The 18,169-nt window shown below is 52.4% G+C and overlaps 1 protein-coding gene and 1 pseudogene across 1 annotated transcript in view; both read right to left on the bottom strand.

Moving 5' to 3' along the window:
- Positions 1 to 325: 325 nt before the first annotated feature.
- On the bottom strand, positions 326 to 11,889 carry LOC112103005 (annotated as a pseudogene).
- The window catches only part of LOC112103004 (butyrophilin subfamily 3 member A2-like), a 29,531-nt gene continuing 19,218 nt past the window's right edge, over positions 7,857 to 18,169 (bottom strand). Inside the window, exons 11-17 of the mRNA XM_029914095.1 lie at positions 17,636 to 17,662; positions 16,859 to 16,894; positions 16,004 to 16,030; positions 15,536 to 15,571; positions 11,665 to 11,691; positions 8,634 to 8,660; positions 7,857 to 7,873 (exon numbers count right to left, since the gene is read on the bottom strand). Coding sequence (XP_029769955.1) covers positions 7,857 to 7,873; positions 8,634 to 8,660; positions 11,665 to 11,691; positions 15,536 to 15,571; positions 16,004 to 16,030; positions 16,859 to 16,894; positions 17,636 to 17,662 — 197 coding nt within the window. The remainder of the gene's footprint in view (positions 7,874 to 8,633; positions 8,661 to 11,664; positions 11,692 to 15,535; positions 15,572 to 16,003; positions 16,031 to 16,858; positions 16,895 to 17,635; positions 17,663 to 18,169) is intronic.

Below are 18,169 nucleotides of genomic sequence, written 5' to 3'. Positions count from 1 at the left end.
TCTCCAGTATGATCGGATGCCAAGAGCGCTGTCTGGGCCCAGCCAGCTCATCGCACACCCACCTTTTACATAGCACAGACCCAATGTTTGTGGGTGGCACTTCCCAGAGCTCCCCCGCACCCCTCCGGCCATGTGTTGCTGGGTCCCATCAAGACCTGCACTAAACCGACAGCCAGGTCGTAGGGTTTAAATGCAGTGCACCCAGCAGTAAAGCCAGACTCGACGCACAGGGACATTGGGGTCACACTTTACAGCTCCACACCACAGCCACAGGCTAGAAACGTACTTTTTATTAGTTTTAAACCAAAGCTGAGATTCTCCCACAATCCCGGAACTCCAGGATCTGGGGCTTTAAGGAAAACTGCAAATACCACGTGTCATGGATCCAATGGTCTGGTGCTCTGGAACAGTCCCTGGGAAGTTCCCATCAGTGTGTCAGCCCATGTAGGGTCACACTCGCCATAGGGTAAGCCACTTGGCTTCACCACCTCCTGGGACTGAACCTCAGAGCTTTCAGCCCCCCCGGCTTCATGCTGTGAGCTCCCCTTAGCGAGTGCGTCTCACCAGGACACCCAGGAGAGACTTGCACAGCCAAAGGGAGCAGTGCACCCCCGACTCCCTGACTCTGGAGTGACTCTCAGCCAGCATTGTAACAGCAGGGGGTTTATTAGGTGTTTAGAACACAGAGAATCGAAAGTTCCAGCATAATCCACCTGGGTCAGTCCAGGGAGACCTCAGACCCCTCTTGAGTCCCAGTCCAGGAGCTTCTCTCTTCCTCCAGCAGCCCACACTTAACAACCCCGCCTGGCCCCACCTCTGTCCTTTATCCTCCAGCTGGTCACACCCAGCTGGTTTCCCAAGGTGGGTGGGGCCATCCATGGTCATCTGTTGCTAGGTGCCAAATTTCCAAGCAATTGGAGCAGCCATTGTCTTCTGAGAGTCTCCAGAGGCTGCAGGCGCAGGCAGCTGGGCATTGGTCACACCTGTGTCTCTGGGCCTCTGCAAAGAGCAAACACCCTCCCTCCCCCCACCTAGTTAACCATGTACCACATGGGGGAAACTGAAGCACACACCATCTTTATCCAAAATATTACAAAAAATTTCCATTCCATGACACCATGAGACTTGGCAATGCTGCAGCTGGCAGCCTGTTCCCCTCCTGCCCCCTCATACAATTTCCAACAGTTTTTGAACTTCCCTGTGTCCTTGTTCCACGAGAAGCTTCTGCAGCATCGTCCATCATCCCTGCTCCCAGTGAGCCCAGCCAGCCCTGCTAGAGCCCAGGGGTGCTCCGGTGGTTGGGGGCAGGTTCAGCTCTCGGGGTGCTGCTCAGTGTGAGGCTATCACAACCCAGTCTGATACACCGAGTGACCGATCCTGTCACCCACTCACACGGCCTGAGGCTGGCAGGAGCAGCGTGTGTGTGTCTGCAATGGGAGTTAGTCAGTGCTACTGCGAGACCCTTCCCCTCTGCACCCCCCAACCAGTGTGTATTGAATTTCCAACATTTAACAGTTGCGTTAACACAGTTCCCTCCAATCAGCACATTCCGATGTAACTGGGGGCAGGGCAAAGCGTTATCATGAATCGCTGCAGTTTTCCTCTGAGTTCAGGGGGAGGAAACATCTGATGTGTTGCCATTTCCCCACATTTCCTGTAGGACGAGGTTCTTTCCCGGGTGTCAGCGTTTGGGTCTGATTCCCCCGTCGTATTTCCTGGCCCTGGTATCCCTGGAACAAGAGTCAGCTCCAGAGACCGCTCTGGAGTCAAGTGTTGAGTGTTTCTCTCATGATTCCCTTTACCATACGGGAGGGGTTCAGACCTTGGAGTTTTGAGGTTTCTTTTTCCCCTTCTCTTTGGGGGCTGTTTGCAGTTGTGGATGCTCCTGCTCTGTTTTATGCCCCTTCCTCCACTTGGGAAGCAGGTTGGTGGGCAATTGCTTTCAGATTTATTGTATCCCACGTGAGCTGTTTCTCTCACTTGCTTGTCTCCAGGGACAGGGCGCTGTCCAGGTGTTGGGTTGTTTCTCCTGTTGGAGGTGGCCCTCTGATTTTTCCTGCTTCTTCCTGTCACTGGAGATATGGGGCTGTGTAGGGCTGTGGGATCTCCCTGAATAACAGACCCACTAACTCCTAATTTCTGGGGTAAATCCCAGTGATTGTTGGGGACAGATGCTGAGGGGTTTCCCTTGGTCCCTCCCCGCAGTGTGACCAGGGCTGAGGAATGGGAACAATCTCTCAGAACTTTCCACAGGAATCTTCAGGATAAGGGCCATTGAACTGACACTATAAAATGAGACGCCCCCTTCTAGATCCAGATACACCCCAATCACTGTCGGTCTCACAGCCCAGTTCTGGATCGCAGGGTCAGCCTCCCTGGGGTGATATCATCCCTCATACTTCTCCAGAGCCTAGCACCCCAGTCCAAGGAGTCTCACCTGCCTCTCCCATCTCACTATCCCTCACAGACTCACTCAGCACCCCCAGCTCCCAGTCCGGGCTGTCCCTCACCCCCACCTCCCAGTACCCCCTGAAAACCCCACCCCATAAAGCATAATGATCCTTGTCCACAAACCCCTCATTCCCCAGGGCTATCAGGGCCCCGGATAGGCCAGTCGCTCATGGAGACTGGGGATTGTGTTGGACTCTTCTGCTATCCTCAGACATGGTGATTTCAGGGTGTTTGCAAACCAGCTCCAGGGTGACGCGAACTGGGGAGAGAAACCAGAATAACCCTGTTAGCCACAGGTCAGTCGGGGACCCTATAATCTCACAGGACAGCTGGAGCAAAGGACAGAGTATTAAGGGTTGAGGTGACTAGTGGGACTGGCACCGCTAGCCTGGATCTGGCCGTGGACCAGGGTTTGGGCTCTTTGCTTCCTCTCACTCCCCCCTGCAGAGGGGCTGTCCCTGGGAGGTGTTAGGTCTCCCGGGGGGGGGGGGGGGGGGGGGGGGGGGGGGGCGGGGGGGGGGGGGGGGGGGGGGGGGGGGGGGGCGGGGGGGGGGGGGGGCGGGTGGGGCTGTTGGGGGAGCTGACGGGGTAGGGATGGATCATCACTGAAGGGCCAATGGAGATGTGGGGGAGGCGTCAGGACTAGCTGAGGGGGGAATTGCGAGGGAGCTGCCCGGGGGTGAGGTTTACAGCTCAGGGCAGCGTGTTCAGGCCCATTTGTGGCATCCAGCCCCATGGGGACCCCACACCTCTGACAGCTCAACTACATAACACCGATACCACTGACCCCAGTGCAGCGTCTGCTCAGCCCCTCGCAGCCTCACTCACCCATGTAGCTCCGAGCCCTCCTGAAATCTGCAAGGGAAGAGGAACAAACATGGTCAGGGGCCCGGCAAATGCAGGGAACTCACTCCCACAGGAGGTGCTCTTCTGGGAGAGGGGTCATTGGCAAATGGAAAGGAAGCAAGCGATGTGAAATGTGACATGAAAACACGTTCTCTTACCTAGCTCTGCGTGCACCTTGTCTCAAACGGAAAGAGACGGAGTTATTCCCTGTCATTTAGGCAGAGGGCTCAGTTCTGGGTACTGCTCTGTGACCGTGTGATCACTTTACATGTGGTTCATGGGCCCTCACTGCTGAAGGAGAAATGACCCATCTTCGTGAAGTGAGAGACAGGCCCTTTCATCCAGAGATCTCTGCTAATAGTAATGACTGGCTCTCTGGGGTGCCTCTATATTGTCTCAGTATCAGGGACTGAAGCAAATGTTGCTCTCAGGGACACTGCTGTAACTCCATGTGCTTCACTGGAGAGAAACTGGATTTACACTGGTGTCACCCAGAGCAGAATCCAGGCCAGTAAGAAGCTGCTGTTTGGCTGTGGTGGCCCCCAATGGATTGGGAATTTTAAAAGGACACTGGTAGGATACAAATCTTGGGTGGGATTTGCAAAGCATCTAACCTTGATGGAAGACATGGGTCTGGATCCCTATTCAGCTCTGACACTTACATCTAAGGAGAATTTCTTTTCTGTGTTGCTAATAACCCTTTGGAGCATCAAAACTGCACACTCCAGCAGTCATCTATAGAAAGCGTCTGTTCCCCTTCTGACGCATCAGAACCATGCGATGGCTTTGGATTGTCAAAGGCCAGGTGACACCTGTCTCTCTATCCAGACATGAAAGCAGGTAACCCTGTATCTGCAGCAGAGAGCTCACAGTGCTGTGGTGGGACTTATGTAACTCTAATGTGACTCAGATGCAGTGTGGGCCATTGTCAGCAAAGTGGCGTGGGGCTGTTCCAAACTTCGGGTACATCTACACTGCAGCCCTAGTGCCCTAAAAGTAGCAGGGTATCTGGGAGCAGCGTGTGCAGTGGTTTCGGCTGGCTGCTCAAGTATAAACCCGCTCAGACCCCCAGGGTATGTAATCAGGCGGCTACACTTAGCCACTGCCCGTGCTATCCCACTGTGACACTCTGTACCTCAGAGTAGCACCCTGGAACCCCCATATTCACTGCTGTGATATAATTATGCTATGTTTTGTACAAAGTTTGCCTTGTGAGGTATCATTTTAAAAGTTTTGATCTGTTGAACATTAATATCCTGTTGGATTGTATGTGCTAACACTGTATGTGAGGTTATGAAGTATTACTGTATGTGTTACTGAAATATGTTGTGAGGTTGGAAACACCCACAAAAGAAAGGAGCAGCCAGACAGCGTTAATGGTTCATCAGCACTCATGGAGGAAATAATCCATTAGCCCAAAGACTGTAGGCAATGGAGACTGCTTGACCAATTGGGGCTGCCTGATCCCCTCCTCACAGCAAAGATCTCTCCAGCAAGCTGGAAGAAAGTATAAAAGAGGGGAAGTGACATCATCATTTGACCTCTCTCCACTCCCAACTCAACACCTGGAAGAACAGCTGGAGGACAAAGTGACTTTCCGGGACCGCCATGATTTCCACAGCTACAGCGGCCGGTGCGGCTTACCCGAGGGCCACCTGAGCAGCTGGGGCGGCCCCCAGGGCCAGCCATGCTAGTTGCTGCTGGGACGGCCCCTGGGCTCATCCTCACTGGCTGCTACTAGAGCAGCCCCAGGCAGCTGGCCCCAGGGCTGTCTGAGCAGCAGCTAGTGCAGCTGGCTCCTGGCACGGACCCAGAGCAACCATCCTGGAGCAACAGCAGTACCCCAGGCCTCCCCCCACCCCCATAGCAGCATTGGTGTCCCAGGGCCCCAGGAGCAGCTAAGATTTAGTCATGGATATTTATAGTACAAGTCATGGACATGTCACGGGCCGTGAATTTTTGTTTATTTCCTATGACCTGTCCATGACTTTTACTAAAAATACCCATGACTAAATCTGAGCCTTATTCATGAGTGGCAGGGGGATCTTTCATGTAACACAATTGGGCGCGTCCCTGCCTGTGGGTGGCTGTGTAAGTGCAGTGCCTGTCAGAGGCTTGGAGCTTGACACAACATCACGGTGTGAGGGACAACCTAGGTTGGTTCATTTGGGGGGCTCAGTGGTCCCACAGTCCAGGTTGCACCCCAGGGACCCCGACACACCCACCCACACTGCTATCGTTAGCGCATTAGCTCAAGCAGAGCGAGCGTGTGTCAGCTACTCGGGCTGGGAAGCTCACTCCTAGTTGCAGTGTAGATGTACCCAATGAGCCAAAGGTGTCAAAACCAACACCACTTGTCAGAAAAAAACTGTTGTTAATGAACAAAAGACAAAGTCCCAGATCAGCCCCTAAACAGAGCCCACAAATTGCCCCCAGCTACTGTTATTGCAGGGAATGAGGGGAGGGAGCATCACACCAGAACATATGTCATGTAGAGAGAGGCCTGCACTGCTGCAGCCTGTCACCCGACCTCAGACCTCCTATTTCTGGGCCGTGCAATCCCTTTGTGGTGCTGATCTGCACAAGTGTGTGACTCTAGGGTTAGTGGTTGGCAGGAGCTTAGCTGGGGAAGGGCTCTGTGGAAGTGTGTGGCTCTGGTTTTACTCTCCATCCCTAGAGATGTGGGGTCAGGTCCTGTCTCAACTCCTAGTGGAGCAATGTGGGTGGTGTCAGAGTGCACCTCACAAAGCCCCCTCAGAGCATTATGGGGTTCAGAGGCTCTGTTCATTTGAGGCCCAGGTCTAGACGAGGAGCGGGGGAAACAGGACAGGACTAAGGAGCTGAGGGCTGGATAACAGGGAAGCTGTGGGTGGGGACTGAGCGATGCCAACAGAGCTGGGGTTGGGGGAGGAAGCCCAGGGCTGGGACAGCAGGGGGCTGCAGGCAGTGGAGGTGTTTGTCCCATGGGGACCCCCTACACAGCTCTGTTCCGGGTCCCTACCAGTGACCTGGCATGTTTGGTGTGTGCAAGGTCACGCTGTGCGGAGGACACAATTTGGAGTCCTGGGCAGCACTGAGCAAGACAGAGCAGCTAACCCTTGTTGGGCCAGATCTGGTTTTCAGGGGGCAGTTTGCAGCCTTGGCTTGCCGGTGCTTAATGCCATGACTAGCTGCAGGTCAGGATTAAGGGTCACTGGCAGAGCTGCATGTGTGGGAGTCCAAGGCTGGGATTTTGGGAGGCTGCAGGTGGGCACAAAGGGATCCAGCTGAGCTGGGTGCAGGCAGGGAGCCCAGTACGGGGGGCAGGGATTTTGCAAGTCTGAACTGAGATGTCTCCACAGAACTGCATGGAGGAAGTTTGCCCAGCATCTAACTAAGGGCTAGTCTACACTAGAAGCATTAAATTGGCGCTGCTGCACTGATGCTGCTGTAGCGCGTCTGGTGAAGTTGCTTTTTGCTGACGGGAGAGAGCTCTTCTATCTGCGTAATTACGCCAGCTCCTTGCGTGACAGTGGCTACGTCAGCAGGAGAGCATCTCCCACCAACGCAGTGCTGTGCACGCTGGCGCTTACATCACTGTAACTTGCGTCGCTCAGCAGGGCGGTTTTAGACACCCCTGAGCGACGTCAATTATATCATCATAAGCCCTAGTGTAGACCTGCCTCGTGTCCCCCCATTCCCTATGCACTAGAGTCACTTTCTGTCATTAAGGATCATACTGAAACCTGAGCTGCCAACTCTGCAGTGTTTGTTTATTTCCCGGGGATGAGGAGATGATCATGAAGGTGACTGAAGTCCATACAGTGCACGTGGTGATTTTCCTATCCCATGACAGTGTGAAAGCCCAGACACACGTTTACTAGGGATTATCCAAGTACCTGATTGCAAGAAGAAATGGTCACTCACCCTGTGCTGTAACTGTGGTTCTTCGAGACATGTCCCTACGGGTGCTCCACTCCCTGCCCTCCGTCCCCTTAGCTTCAGAGTTCTCTGCTGGGAGCTTTGCGTCAGATAAGAACTGAGGGTGGTTCGCCTGTGCAGTGCTATATAATAGGGGTGGCCAAACTTACTGAGCCTCCGAGCTGCAGACAACAATCTTCAGAAGTTCGAAAGCCAGGGCGTGCCTGCTGGGGGTCGGGGTTTCTGCCCTGTGGGTGGCACCTGCTGGGGCTCAGGGCTTCAGCCCCGCTCCTGCTGAAGCCCCGAGCCCCGGCAAGCGTTCCCCATGGGGCTGAAGGCCCAAGACACCCATCCCCGCTGGGCAGAAGACCCCACACCATGACCCTGCTGCAAGGCCCTGAGCTCCCCCACCAAGACTGGTAGGTGGAGAATTGGAGCCGGGGGGGGGGGATCCGTGAGTTGCATTTTAACTGTAAAAGAGCCACATGCAGATCGTGAGCCGCACTTTGGCCACCCTTGCTATATAACAATGGCACAGGGCATGGGGCTGACATGCATGGGCTGAACGGACACTGCCATGAGAAATGTCTGATCAAAGGCACACGGGGCACTAGTGCACCTAGAGTAGAGCACCCACAGGGACAGTAACTGAAGAACCACTATTCCTGCTGAGACCCTGGAATGGGGGAGAGAAAAAAGAGTTAGACACAGAAGCTTTGTGCCCCATAACAACTGGTGTTAGTTACAGACACCCACAGCCACACTTCTAGCCCAAGTAGCCAGCAGCTTTGATAGGAGTGGGGCTGGTGGTTAGTGAGTCACACCAATACGCAGGAGCCCTGGGATTTGCAAAGCATCTCACCTTAATGGAAGACGTGGGTCTGGATCCCAATACAGCTCTGACATTCCCAACCCTTCCATCTAAGGGGAATTCCTGTTCTGTGTTACTAACAGCCCTTTGGAGCATCAAAGCTACACACTTCAGGTGTAACTAAGGGATGGACATGCAGATAATTGGAGCTCAGATCTGGGATCTGGCCTTAGCAACAAAGCATAGAAACGGGAGCCTGAATCTGGTCTTTTGCTCATCTCCACTTTCTGGGACTTAGCCGAGAAGAGCCTGCCCTGCAGCAGCATCTATAGAAAGTGGCTGGTCCCCTTATCCTGCATCAGAACAATGTGATTGGCATTGGGTTGTCACAGGCCAGGTGACACCTGTCTGTCTGTCCAGACATTAGAGCAGGTAACCCTGTGTCTGCTGCAGAGAGCTCACAGAGCTGCTGTGGGATTGGGGTGACCCTAATGTGACTCTAATTTTGGCCCAAACTGTTCGCTCAGCCCTGCCCTGCAGTGTCGGTGCTTCTGGATCTGCTCAGCACCGTGTGTGGCTGGGAGCCTCTCCCCAGGGGCTCTAATGGGAAGCTGGATGAACTTACCAAGCCTCTGATGCAGCTTCTGGCACACTGGGGAGAGGAGAGAAGAGAAGGAGACCATCATGGGTTCAGTGTGGGTCATTTTGAGCAGGGTGACACGGGGTTATTCCAAACTCTGGGACAATCTACACTGTACCTGGCAGTGAGCTTCCCAGTCTGAGCAGGCAGACACATGCTAGCTCTGCTCGAGCCAGTGCGCTAAAAGTAGCAGGGTCGCGGGGGTAGCACATGCAATGATTTGTGCTAGCTGCTCAAACACTAACCTTCTCGCACTCCCTGGGTCAGTACACTGATGGCTACCGTGAGCCGCAGCCCCTGCTACCCCAGCCACACTGCTATTGTTAGTGCGCTAATTCAAACAGAGCTAGTGTGTGTCTGGCTCCCCGAGCTGGGAACCTTGCTCCTAGCTGCAGTGTAGACGTACCCAATGAGCCAAGGGTGTCAGAACGAACAGCACAGGTCAGAAAAAGTGTTGGTAAATGAACAACAGACAAAGTCCCAGATCAACCCCTAAACAAAACCCACAAATTGCCCCCAGCTACCGTCATTGAAAGGAATGAGGAGAGGGAGCATCACACCAGAGCATGTATCACATAGAGAGAGACCTGCACTGCTGCAGCCTGTCACCCATTTCTGTGCTGTGCAATCCCTTTGTGGTGCTGATCTGCAGAAGTGTGTAACTCTAGTGGTTGGCTGGGGAAGGGTCCATGGGGCCGTGTGACACTGGATTTATTGCCCACCCCTACAGATGTGGAGTCAGGTCTTGTCTCGGCTCCTAGTGGAACAAGGTGAGTGGTGGTTCCCATCAGAGTGCACCTCACAGAGACCATATAGCGCATAGTAGGGTTTGGAGTCTCTGTTCATTCGAGGCCCAGGCTTAGACTAGGAGGGGGTAAAACAGGGGTGAGGAGCTGTGGGCTGGGATAGCAGGGAAGTGGTGGGTGGGGACTGAGGGATGCCATCAGAGCTGGGACTGGCGGAGGAAGCCCAGGGCTGGTATAGTAGGGGGATGTAGGTATTTGTCTTATGGGAACCCCCTGCCCAGCTCAGTTTCAGGGCCCCTACCAGTGACCTGCCATGTATGGCGTGTGGGCAGAAGACACCATTCAGAGGCCTGGGTAGCACTGAGCAAGATGGAGCAGCTGACGGCTGGTGGGTGAGATCTGGCTTTGAGTGGACCCCTTGCTATCTTGGGGTTTCTTGCAATTGCCTGGCTTGGAGGTGCCTAATGCCATCAGGACTGATGGTCACCTGCAAAGTCAGGATTGAGGGTCACCGGCTGAGCTGTGGGACTGGAGAGTTCAGGACTGAGACAGCAGGGCTGCTGATGGTGATTGAGGGGCCCTGGCAGAGCTGAGTGTGTGGGAGACCGGGGCTGCATAGCAGGGGGCTGAAGGTTGGGATTGAGGGGCAGGGCTGTGTGCACATGGGAAGCCCAGTATTGATATAGCAGGGATTTTGCAGATGGAAATTGAGATATATGCACAGAATTGCATGAAGGAAGTTTGCCCAGACCCTCGGTAAGTCCCACTGGTCCATATGCACGACATTCACTCCATCATTTAGGATGATACTGAAATGTGAGCTACAAACACCGCAGTGTTTGAATATTTTCAGGGCAGGGGGAGATAATCATGAAGGTGACTGAAGACCATACATTGCAATCCCTTTGTGATGTTGATTTGCAAAAATGTGTAACTTTAGGGTCAGTGGTTGGAAGGAGATTAGCTGGGGAAGGGCTCTGGGGGCTGGGTGTCACTGGAGTTACTGTTAACCCTTAGGTAAATGGTTCAGGTTCTCTCTCAACTTCTATTGGAACAATGTGGGTGATGGCTCCCATCAAAGTGCACCTCACAGAGCCCATACAAAGCGAAGTTGGGTTTGGAGGCTCTGTTCATTTGAGGCCCAGGCCTAGACTAGGAGGGAGGAAAACAGGGGTTAGGAGCTGAGGGCTGGGATAGCTGGGAAGTGGTGGGTGGGGTGACAGTCTCTGTTCATTGGAGACCCAGAGCTAGAGTGTAAGGGTGAAGGTGCAGGGGGGAAAAGGATTGTACAGGATTGAGGAACTCAGGGGTGGGATGGCAGGGAGGTAGATGGTGGGGAATGAGGGGTACCAGCAGAGCTGTGCGCATGTGGGGAGCTCAGAGTTCGGATGGCAGATATTTTGCAGGTCCGAAATGAGATATCACCACAGACCTGCATGGAGGAAGTTTGCCCAGCCCCTCACTATGGGCTTGTCTACACAACCCTGTAGTTTGGCCTATGTTGGTGTGATCTGCAGGTTACACTAAAGTGCTGCTTTGGGACTGCCCCATGTGGATGCTGCTGGTGTGCACTAAACAATACATAGTTCATAGAATATCAGGGTTGGAAAGGACTTCAGGAGATGATCTAATCTAACCCACTACTCAAAGCAGGGCCAATCCCCAGCGAGATTTTTTGCCCTAGATCCATAAGTGTCCCCCTCAAGGATTGAACTCACAACCCTGGGTTTAGTAGACCAATACTCAAACCACCAAGCTCTATAGAGCACACTAACAAAGTCTTCTTCAAATAGGACTATAGACATGCAAACTAGGGACCTTTTAGTTCACATCCACAGCATCCACATGGGGTGGTTACAGAGCATCACTTAGGTGGGCATTCCTATTCACACCCCCGAACTCTGAACTGTTGGGCAGTGGAGATGTAGCCAGAAGTTAGTTACAGACACCCCACAGCCACAATTCTAGCCCCAGGAGCCTGCACTGCAGCAGTCATCTATAGAGAGCAGCTGACCCCTTCTCCTACATCAGAACAATTTGATTGGCATTGGATTATCAAATGCAAGGTGACACCTGTCTGTCTATCCAGACATGAGAGCAGGTGACTCTGTGTCTGCTGCGGAGAGCTCACAGTGCTGCGGTTGGACTGGGATAAGTAATGTGATTCTGATTTTGGCCTCAACTGTTGGTGCTTCTGTATTTGTGCTCAGCACCATGTGTGTCTGGGAGCTGCTGCCCAGGGGCTCTACTGGGGAGGTGGATGAACTTACCAATCTTCTCATTCTGCACCTTGAGTTCTGGGGAGAGAAGAAAAGGAGAACATTATGGGTTCAGTGTGGATCATTCCAAGAACAGTGACGTAGGATTATTCCAATGTCTAAGTGCATCTACATTTTAACAGTAGCTATGATGTTACGTCAGCCACCACCACAATGATTGGTCCTTGCATCTCCCTTCCACAGAGTTTGCATATAACAACATAGACCATTCATCCATGCATCAAAAGAGACTCTTTTGTACATAGAATGGGTAACACCCCCGACTCCATCTGCAATTACCTATGTCTCCTCCCAGCCCAGCCGCCTCGGACCTAGTACCAGGGCCGGCTCCAGGCACCAGGCAACCAAGCTGGTGCTTAGGGCGGCACCTGGAGGGGGGCGGCGCGGCGGTCCGGCCGCCGGGGAGAGCGGGGCCACAGCCGGGCTCGCCGCCCTCCCCCAGGCGCTCTGGCCGCCCTCCCCCCCCGCCCTCCCCCCAGCCGCCGCTCTGGCCGCTGGGGGGAGAGCCGAGGGAGAGCGGGGCCACAGCCGGGCTCGCCGCCCTCCCCCCGGCGCTCTGGCTGCCGCTCTGGCCGCCGGAGGGAGAGCCGAGCCCCCGCCGGGGCTCGCCGCCCTCCTCCCAGGGCCCCGGCCCCCCCGCCGGCGGGGGGGGGGGGGGGGGGCGGCTGGAGGCTTTTTTGCCTGGGGCGGCAAAAAAGCCAGAGCCGGCCCTGCCTAGTACAGTGGATTAATCAGGTTCATGAGTGAGGAAACATCTTGAATAGGCAAGACAAGAACACAAACATTATGCGGACCATCAACAGCAAGGCCCCACCTATTCAGTGGGGCAAAAAGTATGGCTCTCGGTGGAGCATCTCCGCACAGACAGACACAATCGCAAGCTAGACTTTCAGTTCCTTGGTTCCTTTAGGATCCAGAAACAGGTTCACTCAGTCTTTGAATGTCAATTATCCCACTCTCAGGAGATTCACCTGGTGTTTCATGTCTCACTTTTGAAACCCTACATGGAAAACCTCTTTGACAGGCTTTGGTACCTTATCTGAGAGGGATACAGACCCCAGCACACCTGAGCAGTGGCAGAAAATATACCCAACCCTGCACTAATATGAGCATTCCATAAAAATCACCTCAAAAAGCCTGGTCCAATGTTGCCTGGAGGGTCTCACTTGGCAAGGAACTGATGCCAGGAAGATGTCTTGAAGCCTGGTCCACAGGGCTCTTCTCAGCCAGTAACTTGCAACCCACCACCCACCGACCTGCTGACAGCTATCAGACCTACAATCTCAAATCTGACAGAGGACTCCAATCCAGGGATCTGATTAGTGGAACAGGTGGGTCCTGACTGGTTTGCTGGTCTATTTAAACCAAGCACATGACCAGTAAGTTGTCCATGGAAATGGGATTTTTACTGCTGAGCTCTGCTTCCCCTGTGCTACCTGCTCCTACTCTCTGACTCTCCTGGCAACCTGACCCTGCCTGTCTCCTCACACCTGACTCCTGTTCCAACCACTAGGCATGACCGCCCACATCCTGGTCATGACACTCTAGCAGAGCTAGCATGTGTCTGGCTACCCGATCTGGGAAGGTTGCTTTCAGCTGCAGTGTAGATGTACCCAATGACCCAAGGGTCTCAGATCTGACAGGACGTGTCAGACAAAACTGTTGTTAATGAAAAATAGAGAAGGTTCCAAATCAGCAATAAAAGAGAGCTCACAAATTGTCCCTCAGGGCAGCACCCCCATGTGATGGCATTGCAGGGAATGAGGTAAGGGACCGTCACACCAGAGCATGTATCAGGTAGAGAGAGGCTGGGACTGCTGCAACCTGTCACCCGGACTTCAAACCTCCTATTTCTGTGCCATGCAATCCCTTTGTGGTGTAGATTTGCAGAAGTGTGTAACGCTAGGGTCAGTGGTTGGAAGGAGCTTAGCTGGGGAGGGCTCTGTGGGATTGGGTGGCCCTGGAGTTATTGTCCATCCCTAGATATATGGTTCAGGTTCTCTCTCAACTTCTAGTGGAACAATGTGGGTGATGGGACCCATCAGAGTGCACCTTACAGATCGAATATAAAGCATAGCTGGGTTTGGAGGCTCTGTTCTTTTTAGGCCCAGACCTAGATTGAGAGGGGGGAAACAGGACTGAGGAGCTGAGGGCTGGGATAGCCGGGAAGTGGTGGGTGGGGTCTCTGTTCATTTGAGGGCCAGGTCAAGAGTATAAGGGCGAAGGTGCAGGGGGATAAAGGAGTGTACAGGATTGAGGAGCTCAGGGTATGGCAGGGAGGTAGATGGTGGGGAATGAGGGGCACCAGCAGAGCTCCGTGCATGTGGGTTGCTCAGAGTTTGGATGGCAGATATTTTGCAGGTCAGAATTGAGATAGCTCCTGTCATAACTATAAAGGGAAGGGTAACAGCCCTCCTGTGTACAATACTATAAAATCCCTCCTGGCCAGAGACTCCAAAATCCTTTTACCTGTAAAGGGTTAAGAAGCTCAGGTAACCTGGCTGACACCTGACCCAAAGGACCAATAAGGGGACAAGATACTTTCAAATCTTGGTGGGGGGAAGGCTTTTGTTTGTGTTCTTTGTTTTGGGGGTTGTTCGCTCTTGGGACTAAGAGGGACCAGACATCAATCCATGCTCTCCAAATCTTTCTGAACAAGTCTCTCATATTTCAAACTTGTAAGTACAGCCAGGCAAGGCGTGTTAGTTTTATCTTTGTTTTCTCTACTTGTAAATGTACCTTTTGCTAGGGTGTTTACCTCTGTTTGCTCTAACTTTGAACCTAAGGCTAGAGGCGGTTCCTCTGGGCTCTTTAAGTTTGATTACCCTGTAAAGTTATTTTCCATCCTGATTATACAGAGATGATTTTTACCTTTTTCTTTAATTAAAAGCCTTCTTTTTAAGAACCTGATTGATTTTTCCTTGTTCTAAGATCCAAGGGGATTGATCTGGACTCACCAGGAATTGGTGGGGGGAAAGGGAAGGGGGGGGAATGATTAATTCCTCCTTGTTTTAAGATCCAAGGGGTTTTGGATCAGTGTTCAGCAGGGAGTTGGTGTAAGAGTCTCTCAAGTCTACCCAGGGAAGGGAGTTAGCCCATTGGGAGTGGTGGCAGCGGACCAGATCTAAGCTGATAGTTAATCTTAGAACTTTTCATGCAGGCCCCCACATCTGTACCCTAAAGTTCAGAGTGGGGAAGGAGCCTTGACAGCTCCACAGACCTGCATGGAAGAAGTTTGCCCCTCACTAAGGGCTTGTCTACACAGCCCCGTAGTGTGGCCTATGTTGGTGTGATTTGCAGGTTATACGAAAGTGATGCTTTGGGACTGCTCCCAGTGGATGCTACTGGTGCGCACTAAACAACACCTAGTTAGAATCATAGAATATCAGGGTTGGAAGGGACCTCAGGAGGTCATCTAGTCCAACCCCCTGCTCAAAGCAGGACCTAATCCCAACTAAATCATCCCAGCCAGGACTTTGTCAAGCCTGACCTTAAAAACCTCTTCAAATAGGACTATAGACATGCAAACTAGGGACCTTTCAGTTCACACTCACAGCATCCACATGGGGTGGATACAGAGCAGCACGTTGGTGTGCATTCCTTTTCACAACCCTGTACTGGGAACTGTTGGGCAGTGGAGACCTAGCCAGAATCCTGCTGGTCCATAGGCATTAAATTCACGCTCAGTTGTTAGGGATGGTACTGAAATGTGAGCTGCCATCTCTGCTGTGCACATTTCTATCCTGGGCAGGGGGAGATGATCATGATGGTGGCTAAAGTCCACACATTGTATGTGGTGATATTCCTAATTATCAGAGTGGGAAAGCACAGACACATGTTTACCAGGGGTTGACCCAAGTACCTGATTCCAGCTCCTTGTTCTTCCTCTTCTCCGTCTCTGAAATGGGGAAGAGAAAAGAGTCAGACACAGAGACAGGAGCTGTGTGATGCTGTGTGCCCGATAACGACTGGGGTTAGTTACAGACACCCCACAGAGACAATTCTAGCCCCAGGAGTCTGCACTGCAGCAGTCATCTATAGAGAGTGGCTGGCCTGTTCTCCTGCATCAGAAGAATGTGATGTCATTGCTTTCTCAAAGGCAAGGTGACACCTGTCTGTCTATCCAGGCATGAGAGCAGGTGTCCCTGTGTCCGCTGCAGAGAGCTCACAGTGCTGCGTTCGGACTGGGATAAGTAATGTGATTCTGATTTTGGCCTCAACTGTTCACTCAGCCCTGCCCTGCGGTGTCAGTGCTTCTGTATCTGCTCAGCACCATATGTGGCTGGGAGCTGCTGCCCAGGGGCTCTTCTGGGGAGGTGGGTGAACTTACCAAGATTCTTACTCTGCACCTTGAGTTCTGGGGAGAGAAGAAAAGGAGAGCATCATTGGTTCAGTGTTGATAATTCCAAGAACAGTGACATAGGGTTATTCCAATGTCTAAGTGCATCTACACTGCAGCTGTAGTGACCTTCCCAGTTTTGGCAGGCAGACAAATATCAAATGAGCCAAGGGACTCAGAACTGATAGGACATGTAAGACAAAACTGTTGTTAATGAACAAAGAAGGTCCCAGATCAGTCCCTAAGCAGAGCCCATAAATTGCCCCAAGGGTCAACCCCCCTTCCCACCCCACCCCCACCCCCACACTGATGACACTGTAGAGAATGAGGTAAGGGAGTGTTACACCAGAATATATATCACACAGCCTGTCTCCTAGCCTCAGACCTCCTATTTCTGTGCCGAGCATTCCCTTTGTGGTGCTGCTTTGCAAAAATGTGTGACTCTAGGATCAGTGGCTAGCAGAAAGGTAGCTGGGAAGGGTTCATGGGGCTGTGTGGCACTGAAGCTACTGTCCACCTCTAAAGACATGGGTTCAGGTCCTGTCTTGAATTCTAGTGGAACAATGTGAGTTTGGGGGCCCATCAAAGTGCACCGTACAGATCGTAGTTGGGAGGAAGTTTGCCCAGACCCTCAGTAACTCCCACAGGTCCATTGCACAACATTTACTCCATCATTCCGGATGATACTGAAATGTGAGCTACAGACACTGCAGTGTTTGAATATTTTCAAGGCAAGGGGTGATGATCGTGAAGGTGACTGAAGACTATACATTTTCTGTGGTGATTGTCCTATCTCGTTATAGTGTGAAAGCACAAACACACGTTTACTAGGGATTATCCAATTACCTGATTCCAGCCGCATGTTCTTATCCTTCTCAGTCTCTGAAATGGGCAAGAGAAAAGAGTTAGACATAGACACAGGAGCCGTGTGATGCTTTGTGATCCATAACGACTGGGGTTACTTACAGACACCCACAGCCACACTCCCAGACCCAGTGCAGGAGCCAGCAACATTGATAGTAGTGGGGCTGGTGATTAGTGACACGGTAACATGCAGGAGCCATGGGATTTGCATAACCTTGATGGAAAATGTCGGTCTGGATTGCGATACAGCTCTGACATTCCCAACTCTTCCATCGAAGGGGAATTCCTGTTCTGTGTTACTAACAGCCCTTTGGAGCATCAAAGCTACACACTTTAGGAGTATCTAGGGCATGGCCGTGCAGATGATTGGGGCTCATGTCTGGGATCCGGCCTTGGCAACAAAGCATGGAAACATGAGCCACGTTCTGGGAACTCGCCCAGAAGAGTTGCACTGCAGCTGTCATCTATAGACAGCAGCTAGGCGCTCCCACTGCATCAGAACAATGTGATGTCATTGCACAGTCCAAGCCAAGGTAACACCTTTCTCTCTATCCAGGCATGAGAGCAGGTGTCCCTGTGTCCGCTGCAGAGAGCTCACAGTGCTGCGGTCGGACTGGGATAAGTAATGTGATTCTGATTTTGGCCTGAACTGTTCACTGAGACCTGCCCTGCGGTGTTGGTGCTTCTCTATCTGCTCAGCACCATGTGTGGCTGGGAGATGCTGCCCAGGGGCTCTTCTGGGGAGGTGGGTGAACTTACCAAGATTCTTACGCTGCACCTTGAGTTCTGGGGAGAGAAGAAAAGGAGAGCATCATTGGTTCAGTGTTGATAATTCCAAGAACAGTGACATAGGGTTATTCCAATGTCTAAGTGCATCTACACTGCAGCTGTAGTGACCTTCCCAGTTTTGGCAAGCAGACAAATATCAAATGAGCCAAGGGACTCAGAACTGATAGGACATGTAAGACAAAACTGTTGTTAATGAACAGAGAAGGTCCCAGATCAGTCCCTAAGCAGAGCCCATAAATTGCCCCAAGGGTCAACTCCCCTTCCCACCCCACCCCCACACTGATGACACTGTAGAGAATGAGTTAAGGGAGCATTACACCAGAATATTTATCACACAGCCTGTCACCTGGCCTCAGACCTCCTATTTCCATGACGGGAAATCCCTTTGTGGTGCTGATTTGCAAATATGTATGACTCTAGGATCAGTGGCTGGCAGGAATTTAGCTAGGGAAGGGTTCATGGGACTGTGTGTCACTGAAGCTACTGTCCACCTCTAAAGACATG

Source organism: Terrapene carolina, unplaced genomic scaffold (assembly GCF_002925995.2).
Source record: "Terrapene carolina triunguis isolate 2854851 unplaced genomic scaffold, T_m_triunguis-2.0 Scaffold30371, whole genome shotgun sequence".
NCBI classification, from domain to species: domain Eukaryota; kingdom Metazoa; phylum Chordata; order Testudines; family Emydidae; genus Terrapene; species Terrapene triunguis.
Note: the sequence above shows the minus strand (reverse complement) of the source record. Positions and strands in the feature narration are given on the sequence as shown.